This window comes from Arctopsyche grandis, unplaced genomic scaffold (assembly GCF_051622035.1).
Source record: "Arctopsyche grandis isolate Sample6627 unplaced genomic scaffold, ASM5162203v2 HiC_scaffold_25, whole genome shotgun sequence".
Lineage (NCBI taxonomy): Eukaryota > Metazoa > Arthropoda > Insecta > Trichoptera > Hydropsychidae > Arctopsyche > Arctopsyche grandis.
In genome coordinates this window covers 91,058-103,092 of record NW_027518433.1, presented here as the reverse complement: position 1 = coordinate 103,092, position 12,035 = coordinate 91,058, and the positions used below count along the sequence as shown (strand labels likewise).

Below are 12,035 nucleotides of genomic sequence, written 5' to 3'. Positions count from 1 at the left end.
ATGTCTACTTAATTATAACCTGCCGGGAGTCATCCGCAGGTCTTATGTTTCTTGTTATGAAAACATAAGTTAACTCTTACTGTTTATAGTATCTATGTGAATCATAGAATAAGTAAATATTATAACACTGAACATTTCGATGTTTAACGTAGAGACATCTATAATCATAGTTCGCCTTCATTTCCTGCTTGTAGGAATGAATGAATGACTTTCCAATTTACTTTTAATTTAGCAATGTTTGTGTTACTTGTTGATGAAATCAAGTTAACTTAGGAGCATTACACTCACTAATCAAGTTTAGTTGATCGGTAATAGCTGATCTGTATTGACAACTGTAATAGTGTCAACATTGTATTGTCTAAGTTAACCTCAAGATGAGTAATGCTTAAGTTTTAAACTATATACAGTCCACTCTCTCTTTTTTAAAGTAACCTTATCTTGTAATGCTTATTCACAGCTTCAAAGGAGATTTCAAAAATTTTAATGTAAATAGAAACAACATTCACCAGAGGTATACCTATAAGTTGAAATATTACTGAACCAATAAATTAATTTTATCCTCACACTGGATGAGGCAAAGGTTTCATTATTCACCCTCTATTTAATTAATTTAAGAGCTATGAGTTATTGTAAACGACTCGTCAGTAATGCTGTAACTCTGTAGAATAACTGTATTGTTCAACAGTTTTCCTATGTGGGACTATGTTCCGACTTTTATAATGACGTATGGCAAACAGTCTTATTAACTGATTGTCGATTGGCATTATTGACGAGTTGGCAGTAGTGTCGACCCAAGCGGAAGAACGCTACGGTCAGTAAATCAGCGAAAAGACGGCGTACGGAGAAGTTGTGTTCTCGTACGCTCCGCTGAACCACCACGTGCAGATTTTACATTTCAATAAACTACATCAAACCATTATCGAAGTCTTTTCCACTAACCATCACCGAAATCAAAGAATTCGACATCGAAAAAATATACACAAAACTCGCTAACCTCACCAAACCTAACCCAACCAAACCTAACCATCACGGAAATCAAAGAATTCGACATTGCAAAAATATACTTGAAACTCGCTTACCGCACCAAACTTAACCCAACCTAACCTAACCGTCACCGAAATCGAAGAATTCGAGATTGTAAGATTTACACAAAACTCGCTAACCTCACAAAACCTAACCCAACCAAGCCTAACTATCACCAAAATCAAAGAATTCGACAATGCAATAATATACACAAATCTCGCTTACCTCACCAAACCTAACCCAACCAAACCTAACCATCACCGAAATCAAAGAATTCGACATTGCAAAAATATACACAAAACTAGCTTAACAATCCAAACCTAACCCAACCTAACCTAACCGTCACCGAAATCGAGAAATTCGAGATAAAAATATTTACGCAAAACTCGCTTACATTACCAAACCTATCCCAACCTAGCCTAACTATCACCGAAATTAAAGAATTCGACAATGCAAAAATATACACAAAACTCGCTAACCTCACCAAATCTAACCCAACCTAGCCTAACTATCACCGAAATCAAAAAATTCGACAATGCAAAGATATACACAAAACTCGCTCACCTCACCAAACCTAACCCAACCTAACCTAACTATCACCGAAATCAAAGCATTCGACATTGCAAAAATATACACGAAACTTGCTTACCTCACCAAACCTAACCCAACCCAACCTAACCGACACCGAAATCAAAGAATTCGACATTGCAAAAATATACACGAAACTCGCTTACCTCACCAAACGTAACCCAACCCAACCTATCCAACACCGAAATCAAAGAATTCGACATTGCAAAAATATACACAAAACTAGCTTAACAATCCAAACCTAACCCAACCTAACCTAACCGTCACCGAAATCGAGAAATTCGAGATAAAAATATTTACGCAAAACTCGCTTACATTACCAAACCTATCCCAACCTAGCCTAACTATCACCGAAATTAAAGAATTCGACAATGCAAAAATATACACAAAACTCGCTAACCTCACCAAACCTAACCCAACCTAGCCTAACTATCACCGAAATCAAAAAATTCGACAATGCAAAGATATACACAAAACTCGCTCACCTCACCAAACCTAACCCAACCTAACCTAACTATCACCGAAATCAAAGCATTCGACATTGCAAAAATATACACGAAACTTGCTTACCTCACTAAACCTAACCCAACCCAACCTAACCGACACAGAAATCAAAGAATTCGACATTGCAAAAATATACACGAAACTTGCTTACCTCACCAAACGTAACCCAACCCAACCTATCCAACACCGAAATCGAAGAATTCGACAATGCAAAAATATACACAAAACTCGCTAACCTCACCAAACTTAACCCAACCTAACCTAACCGTCACCGAAATCAAAGAATTCGACATTGCAAAAATACACACAAAACTCGCTAGCCTCACCAAACCTTACCAAACCTAGCCTAACTATCACCGAAATCAAAAAATTCGACAATGCAAAGATATACACAAAACTCGCTCACCTCACCAAACCTAACCCAACCTAACCTAACTATCACCGAAATCAAAGCATTCGACATTGCAAAAATATACACGAAACTTGCTTACCTCACCAAACGTAACCCAACCCAACCTTACCATCACCGAAATCAAAGAATTCGACATCGCAAAAATATACACAAAACTCGCTTACCTCACCAAACGTAACCCAACCCAACCTAACCATCACCGAAATCAAAGAATTCGACATCGAAAAAATATACACAAAACTCGCTAACCTCACCAAACCTAACCCAACCTAACCTAACCATCACGGAAATCAAAGAATTCGACATTGCAAAAATATACTTGAAACTCGCTTACCGCACTAAACTTAACCCAACCTAACCTAACCATCACCGAAATCAGTGAATTCGATATTTTAAGATTAACACAAAACTCGCTTACCTCACCAAACCTAACCCAACCCAACCTAACCGTCACCGAAATCAAAGAATTCGACATTGCAAAAATACACACAAAACTCGCTAGCCTCACCAAACCTTACCAAACCTAGCCTTACTATCACCGAAATTAAAGAATTCGACATTGCAATAATATACACAAAAATCGCTAACCTCACCGATCCTAACCCAACCTAACCTAACTATCACCGAAATCAATGAATTCGATATTTAAAGATTTACACAAAACTCGCTTACCTCACCAAACCTAACCTAACCCAACCTAACCGTCACCGAAATCAAAAAATTCGACATTGCAAAAATATACACGAAACTCGCTAACCTCACCAAACGTAACCCAACCCAACCTAACCATCGCCGAATTCAAAGAATTCGACATTGCAAAAATATACAAGAAGCTCGCTAACCTCACCAAACCTAAACCAACCCAACCTTACCGTCACCGAAATCAAAGAATTCGACATTGCAAAAATATACAAAAAACTCGTTTACCTCACCAAACCTTACCCAACCTAATCTATCCAACACTGAAATCAAAGAATTCGAGATTTTTAGATTTTCACAAAACTTGCTTACCTCACCAAACCTAACCCAACCTAACCAAACCATCAAAGAAATCAAAGAATTCGACATTGCAAAAATGTACACGAAACTAGCTTAACAATCCAAACTTAACCCAACCAAACCTAACCGTCACCGAAATCGAAGAATTCGAGATAAAAAGATTTACGCAAAACTCGCTTACATTACCAAACTTTACGCAACCTAGCCTAACTATCACCGAAATCAAAGAATTCGACAATGCAAAAATATACACAAAACTGGCTAACCTCACCAAACCTAACCCAACCTAACCTGAACATCACCGAAATCAAAGAATTCGACATTGCAAAAATATACACGAAACTCGCTTACCTCACCAAACGTAACCCAACCCAAACTAACCATCACCGAAATCAAAGAATTCGACATCGAAAAAATATACACAAAACTCGCTAACCTCACCGAACTTAACTAAACCTAACCTATCCAACACTGAAATCAATGAATTAAAGAATTTTAGATTTTCACAAAACTTGCTAATCTCACAAAACCTAACCCAACCTAGCCTTTCCATCACCGAAATCAAAGAATTCGACATTGCAAAAATATACTCAAAACTCGCTAACCTCACCAAACCTTACCCAACCTAACCTTACCATCACGGAAATCAAAGAATTCGACATTGCAAAAATATACTTGAAACTTACTTACCGCACCAAATTTAACCCAACTTAACCTAACCGTCACCGATATCGAAGAATTCGAGATTGTAAGATTTACACAAAACTCGCTAACCTCACTAAACCTAACCCAACCTAACCTAACCGTCACCGAAATCAAAAAATTCGACATTGCAAAAATATACACGAAACTCGCTTACCTCATTAAACCTAACCCAACCTAACCTGAACATCACCGAAATCAAAGAATTAGAGATTATAAGATTTACACAAAACTCGCAAACCTCACCGAACTTAACTAAACCTAACCTATCCAACACTGGAATCAAAGAATTAAAGAGTTTTAGATTTTCACAAAACTTGCTAATCTCACCAAACCTAACCCAACCTAGCCTAACTATCACCGAAATCAAAGAATTCGACATTGCAAAAATATACACGAAACTCGCTGACCTCACCAAACCTAACCCAACCTAACCTATCCAACACCGAAATCAAAGAATTCGAGATTTTTAGATTTTCACAAAACTTGCTTACCTCACCAAAACTAACCCAACCTAACCTAACCATCAAAGAAATCAAAGAATTCGACATTGCAAAAATAAACACGAAACGAGCTTAACAATCCAAACTTAACCCAACCTTACCTAACCGTCACCAAAATCGAAGAATTCGAGATAAAAAGATTTACGCAAAACTCGCTTACATTACCAAACCTATCCCAACCTAGCCTAACTATCACCGAAATCAAAGAATTCGACAATGCAAAAATATACACAAAACTCGCTAACCTCACCAAACCTAACCCAACCTAGCCTAACTATCACCGAAATCAAAGAATTCGACAATGCAATAATATACACAAAACTCGCTAACCTCACCAAACCTAACCCAACCTAACCTTACCATCACGGAAATCAAAGAATTCGACATTGCAAAAATATACTTGAAACTCGCTAACCTCACCAAACCTTACCCAACCTAACCTTACCATCACGGAAATCAAAGAATTCGACATTGCAAAAATATACTTGAAACTCGCTTACCGCACCAAACTTAACCCAACCTAACCTAACCGTCACCGAAATCGAAGAATTCGAGATTGTAAGATTTACACAAAACTCGCTAACCTCACCAAACCTATCCCAACCTAGCCTTACTATCACCGAAATCAAAGAATTTGACAATGCAATAATATACACAAAACTCGCTAACCTCACCAAACCTAACCCAACCTAGCCTAATTATCACCGAAATCAAAGAATTCGACAATGCAATAATATACACAAAACTCGCTAACCTCATTAAACCTAACCCAACCTAACCTGAACATCACCGAAATCAAAGAATTAGAGATTATAAGATTAACACAAAACTCGCAAACCTCACCGAACTTAACTAAACCTAACCTATCCAACACTGAAATCAAAGAATTAAAGAGTTTTAGATTTTCACAAAACTTGCTTATCTCACAAAACCTAACCCAACCTAGCCTAACTATCACCGAAATCAAAGAATTCGACATTGCAAAAATATACAAGAAACTTGCTAACCTCACCAAACCTAACCCAACCTAGCCTAACTTTCACCGAAATCAAAGAATTCGACAATGCAATAATATACACAAATCTCGCTTACCTCACCAAACCTAACCATCACCAAAATCAAAGAATTCGACATTGAAAAAATATACACAAAACTAGCTTAACAATCCAAACTTAACCCAACCTAACCTAACCGTCACCGAAATCGAAGAATTCGAGATAAAAAGATTTACGCAAAATTTGCTTACACTACCAAACCTAACCCAACCAAGCCTAACTATCACCGAAATCAAAAAATTCGACAATGCAATCATATACACAAAACTCGCTAACCTCACCGAACCTAACCCAACCTAACCTAACCATCACCGAAATCAATGAATTCGATATTTTAAGATTTACACAAAACTCGCTTACCTCACCAAACCTAACCCAACCCAACCTAACCGTCACTGAAATCAAAGAATTCGACATTGCAAAAATATACACGAAACTAGCTTAACAATCCAAACTTAACCCAACCTAACCTAACCGTCACCGAAATCGAAGAATTCAAGATAAAAAGATTTACGCAAAACTCGCTTACATTACCAAACCTAACCCAACCAAGCCTAACTATCACCGAAATCAAAGAATTCGACAATGCAATAATATACACAAAACTCGCTAACCTTTTTTTTTTTTTTTTTTTTTTTTTTTTATCGTCGGAGGTGGGGAATCTTCCAAAGACATCCTCCAGCCCGAACTGGAGGATAGTGTCGGATTTTTACCGACTAAACCCCACCCCCTTGACACCCCTGCTCCCCGGACACATTTTCATGTTTTGCTTCGGGAAAGCAGTTTTGTCTTAGCCATTTATGGCTCTTCCTTCGAGTTCTCGGGTTCTTTCTGCTTCTTCTTTATTTTTCATTATCATCGAAGCAAATGCTTCCCACGCTGACCAGGCAGTTGCGCTATCCAGTATGACGAAGATTATGTTTATCGGCGTCAGGTGTTCTACGCCGATTACAGTTCTGAATGTTCTTCTGTCGTCTTCCCATGCTGGACAATCAAAGGTTGTGTGGGCCGCGTCGTCTTTCTCGTTTTCACAGTGGTGGCACTTCGGAGTTGTTTCCTTTCCTATTTTGTGTAGGTAGGTCCCGAAGCACCCGTGACCTGTGAGTATTTGGGTCGTGTGGTGATTCAGTTCGCCGTGCTTTCTTTGGCACCACGCTTTTAGGTCTCCGATGAGATGGTGTGTCCATCGACCTTTTTCTGAGTTGTTCCATCTGTCTTGCCATTTGATCATCGTTGTCTCTCTGGCTGCACTCTTCTTTTCACCTCTGTAGATCGCTTGTCGTTCTAGAGCGAGTAAGTCGATCGGTGGAATGGCGCACAACACCAGGATGGCATCTTCAGATACTGTACGGTATGCCGCTGCGACTCTTAATGCAGCTCTTCTTTGTACTCTAGCGAGGCTGAGCCTCGTCCTCTCAACCTTTGTTTTTTCCGCCCAAATCGGAGCACCGTACAGGAGGACTGAGTGTACTACTTCACAGTATAGTTTTCTTCTCCTCTGTTTCGGTCCACCGATGTTGGGCATCAGTCTGGCGAGGTCTTCTGCTATTTGGGCCGCCCTAGCTCCCGCTTTTTCCGCATGATTTGCAAAGCGTAGTTTGTCATCTAACTGCACTCCCAAATACCGCAGTGATCTGTTGAACGTCACCTTAAAACCGTTGACTGTTATTTGAGGAGGCAGCAGCTTTCTACGTCTTGTGAAGAATACAGCTTCGGTTTTCTGGACGGCGAGCTCCAAGCCCGCATCCACGAGCCATTTTTTAACCCTTCTTATGGCTTCTTCGCTTCTTAGGCGTAAAGATGTTGTGTTCTTTGCGGTGACAAGCAACGCGACATCGTCAGCAAAGGCGACCAGGCTCGTTTCATCTGGCATTGGGATCTTCAACAAGCCGTCGTACATTACATTCCAAAGCGCCGGGCCCAGGACCGATCCCTGTGGTACGCCCGCAGTGACTGATCGTTCGTATTTTTTGCCCATGCATTCATACAGAAGGATTCTGTCCGAAAAATAGCTCTCGATCATCTTGATAAGTTTTTCCGGAGCATTGATAGTGACTAATGCATCGAGAGTCCTTCCCCAGTTGGCAGTGTTGAATGCATTTTTTATGTCGAGCGCGATCATCACAACATGTTTGCTCGCCTTGACGCTCCCACGCCATGCAAGTCTTACGGTGTTTACGACTTCACTGATCGCGTCAATAGTTGAGCGACCGGGTCGAAATCCAAATTGCTGCGATGACAGTCCTGTGTCGCTGTTTTCTAGCTGTTGTTGTAGTCGCTGTAGGAGAAGTCTCTCTAGTAACTTTCCTACCCCGTCAAGTAGGCAGAGTGGCCTGTATGATGAAGGTCCTGGTGGGCCTCCCTTTCCTTTTGAAATCAGCACGAGTTTTTGTCTTTTCCATGGTTTTGGAAAGGTTCCTTCCGACAGACAAGCATTGAAGGTCGTCAACAGCAACGCAGGATCGCTCAAGGCAATTCTTTTAATAACTGCGTTTGGAATGCAGTCCGGTCCCGGCGCCTTTTCAATATTTATTCGTTTGGCGGCTGCTACGACTTCTTCCTCCGTGAAAATCGGCATCTCATCACCAGTACTGCTCGCCGATCGTCTTTCCATCACTGGGTGTTGCGGAAAGAGGCCATCTATGACCAATTCAAGACTCGCCTTATTTTCAAGATATGGATCGACAGTTCCAATTCGGAGCTTTTTCCTTATGATCTTATATGGGCTCCCCCACGGATTCACATCAATCGATTTGCAGAGCTCTTTCCAGCATCTCTCTTTACTTTCTTTTATAGCTTTTCGTAAAGCTATCCTGGCTTCTTGATATTTCACTCTGTGCTGTTCATTGCTTGACCGTCGTTGTGCTCGGCGTCTGCAGGTTAAGCACTCGCGGCGAAGTATGGCGATGTTTTCGGTCCACCAGAAGACCGGGCGCCTCTTTTTACCTCCGCGTCTCGGCATCGATGCGTCGCAGCTCTCACTCAATAGGTCATTTAATGAGTTGGCAATGTCTTCGGCTCCAACCCCGCTGCTTGCGACGTCAGTCACTTTTGATCTAAGTTCTGCAACGGCTTCGTCCAAAGCTACGATGTCCAGCTTACGAGCTCCCCAGCCAGAACTAGAAGGTAACATTTGTGGCCCGGCGAGGCGATCTTCCAACTCGAAGCCAATGTAGCGATGGTCGCTGTGAGAGTAGCTGTCAAGCACTTGCCATTTTCGGATCCTGCCAATTATTGTTTCACCTGCAAATGTGACATCGATGACCGATCCGGTGCTGCCCCGAACGAACGTGTAAGCACTTCCTACGTTGGCCGCATGCAGATGTAAATGCGATGCCATTTCAGAGAGTGAAATACCTCTGCGATCCGTTTTTTGAGAGCCCCACTCTGGAGCTTTTGAGTTAAAATCTCCGGCAACGACAACAGGTAAGGTCGATGTTCTCACGTCATCTTCAAGGCAGACGAGATCTCTCTTGAACTCCTCTATTGTTGCACTAGGAGAAAAATAGCAGCTATAGAACCTCACTCCCCTCATCTCCACCCACGTCCAGCCTTGGACGCCAATTGAAACAGCATTCGTGATTCGCAGGTGGGCAGTTGGTGTGTAGATTGCAGATCTTGAGCTTGCATCCGAATACCATCGATGAGGAATGTTGCGGTACTGTTCAGACACAATCACGAGGTCCGCTCGCCGCTCCTCTGCTGTCTGTATCATCACATCCTGCGCCGCCTGGCATCCATTCAGATTGATCTGGAGTATGCGGATCATTGTTGTGTTCGTCCTTTCAGAGCAGTCCGGAGGGCTGCACAGCTTCGACTACCGGTCTGATGACCGCTGCTTATTTTTTCTCCTTCACAAATGCTGCAGTGTGGGTCGTTCTTACAAATCACAGCTTTATGGCCTTCCTGGCCGCACTTGTTGCATTCTTTGCTTCTGTCTTGTTTGCTGGCGCATTCTACCGCAATGTGTCCGAATCCCCGACACCTGAAGCATCTTATTATATGGACTCGGGGCCTCAAACGACAATTGACCCATCCGATTCGAATTCTTCCGGCCTTAATCAATTCAGTGGCATCGTCTCTCGGGAGTTTGACCATCGCAATCTGAGTGCCTCCATAAGCCGGTTTGAACGTGATCAATCGCGCATTTCTCACCACATGTGGTGAAGCGCTTGCTAATGCCTCCATCAATTCTGTCTCATCCGTGGCCCCATCGATGTCCCGTATTTCAATGACGACTCCAGGGACGAGCTTCTTCACAGTCGCACCATTGCCCAGAATCGCGGAAATCGCACCCATAAGCTCTTCCGTTTTTGTTGTTCCTTTTTGCATTTTTATAAGAACTTCTCCACCCTTTGTTTGACGAATAGCGGCAACATCTACATTCTCCATTGGAATTTCTTTTCTGATTTTCTTTAAGGTGTCTGCATATGTCACCGTGCCGTCTGACTTTATTGTTATAGCCTCATTTCTGGGGCCTGGTGGAAATCGCGCATATCGATCTTGAAAGCTATTTTCAATGTTTGGCTGACGCCGATCGTTGTTGTTGTTGGTGTTCTTTGTATCATTTGTTCTTTTATTCTTTTTATTCCGCCTTCTTTTTGACCTTACTTCTTTCCAGGAATCCTCTTTTGGTTGATCTAGTGAGGATGCAGAGTCCATGATTGCGGGATTTTCCGGTATTAAAGCATTTGGAGGATTCTTTAAAACATAACCTAACCATCACCGAAAACAATGAATTCGATATTTGAAGATTTACACAAAACTCGCTTACCCCACCAAACCTAACCCAACCCAACCTTACCGTCACCGAAATCAAAGAATTCGACATTGCAAAAATATACACGAAACTAGCTTAAAAATCCAAACTTAACCCAACCTAACCTAATCGTCACCGAAATCGAAGAATTCGAGATTAAAAGATTTACGCAAAAATCGCCTACATTACAAAACCTATCCCAATCTAACTTAACCATCACCAAAATCAAAGAATTCGACATTGCAAAAATATACACGAAACTCGCTTACCTCACCAAATCTAACCCAACCTAGCCTAACTATCACCGAAATCAAAGAATTCGACAATGCAATAATATACACAAAACTCGCTAACCTCACCAAACCTAACCCAACCTAACCTGAACATCACCGAAATCAAAGAATTAGAGATTGTAAGATTTACACAAAACTCGCTTTCCTAACCAAACCTTACCAAACCTAGCCTAACTATCACCGAAATAAAAGAATTCGACATTGCAAAAATATACACAAAACTCGCAAACCTCACTGAACTTAACTAAACCTAACCTATCCAACACTGAAATCAAAGAATTAAATAATTTTAGATTTTCACAAAACTTGCTAATCTCACAAAACCTAACCCAACCTAGCCTAACTATCACCGAAATCAAAGAATTCGACATTGCAAAAATACACACGAAACTAGCTTAACAATCCAAACTTAACCCAACCTAACCTAACCGTCACCGAAATCGAAGAATTCGAGAAAAAAAAATTTACGCAAAACTCGCTTACAGAACCAAACCTATCCCGACCTAGCCTAACTATCACCGAAATCAAAGAATTCGACAATGCAAAAATATACACAAAACTCGCTAACCTCACCAAACGTAACCCAACCCAACCTAACCATCACCGAATTCAAAGAATTCGACAATGCAAAAATATACACAAAACTCGCTAACCTCACCAAACCTAACCCAACCTAGCCTAACTATCACCGAAATCAAAGAATTCGACAATGCAATAATATACACAAAACTCGCTTGGCTCACCGAACCTAACCCAACCTTACCTGAACATCACCGAAATCAAAGAGTTAGAGATTATAAGATTTACACAAAACTCGCAAACCTCACCGAACTTAACTAAACCTAACCTATCCAACACTGAAATCAAAGAATTTAAGAGTTTTAGATTTTCACAAAACTTGCTAATCTCACAAAACCTAACCAAACCTAGCCTAACTATCACCGAAATCAAAGAATTCGACATTGCAAAAATATACACGAAACTCGCTGACCTCACCAAACCTAACCCAACCTAGCCTAACTATCACCGAAATCAAAGAATTCGACAATGCAATAATATACACAAAACTCGCTAACCTCACCAAACCTAACCCAACCTTACCTGAACATCACCGGAATCAAAGAGTTAGAGATTATAAGATTTACACAAAACTCGCAAACCTCACCGAACTTAACTAAACCTAACCTATCCAACACT

At 41.0% G+C, this 12,035-nt stretch overlaps 1 protein-coding gene across 1 annotated transcript; it reads right to left on the bottom strand.

The window, feature by feature from the left end:
- Window positions 1–771: 771 nt before the first annotated feature.
- On the bottom strand, window positions 772–9,555 carry LOC143921881 (uncharacterized; the record flags this gene model as incomplete). Its single annotated transcript, XM_077445199.1, has 2 exons — window positions 8,836–9,555; window positions 772–867 (listed from the first exon to the last, which is right to left on the bottom strand). Coding segments are annotated over exons 1-2 (816 nt in total), but the record flags the coding sequence as incomplete, so codon positions are not given.
- Between the last annotated feature and the right edge of the window lie 2,480 nt (window positions 9,556–12,035).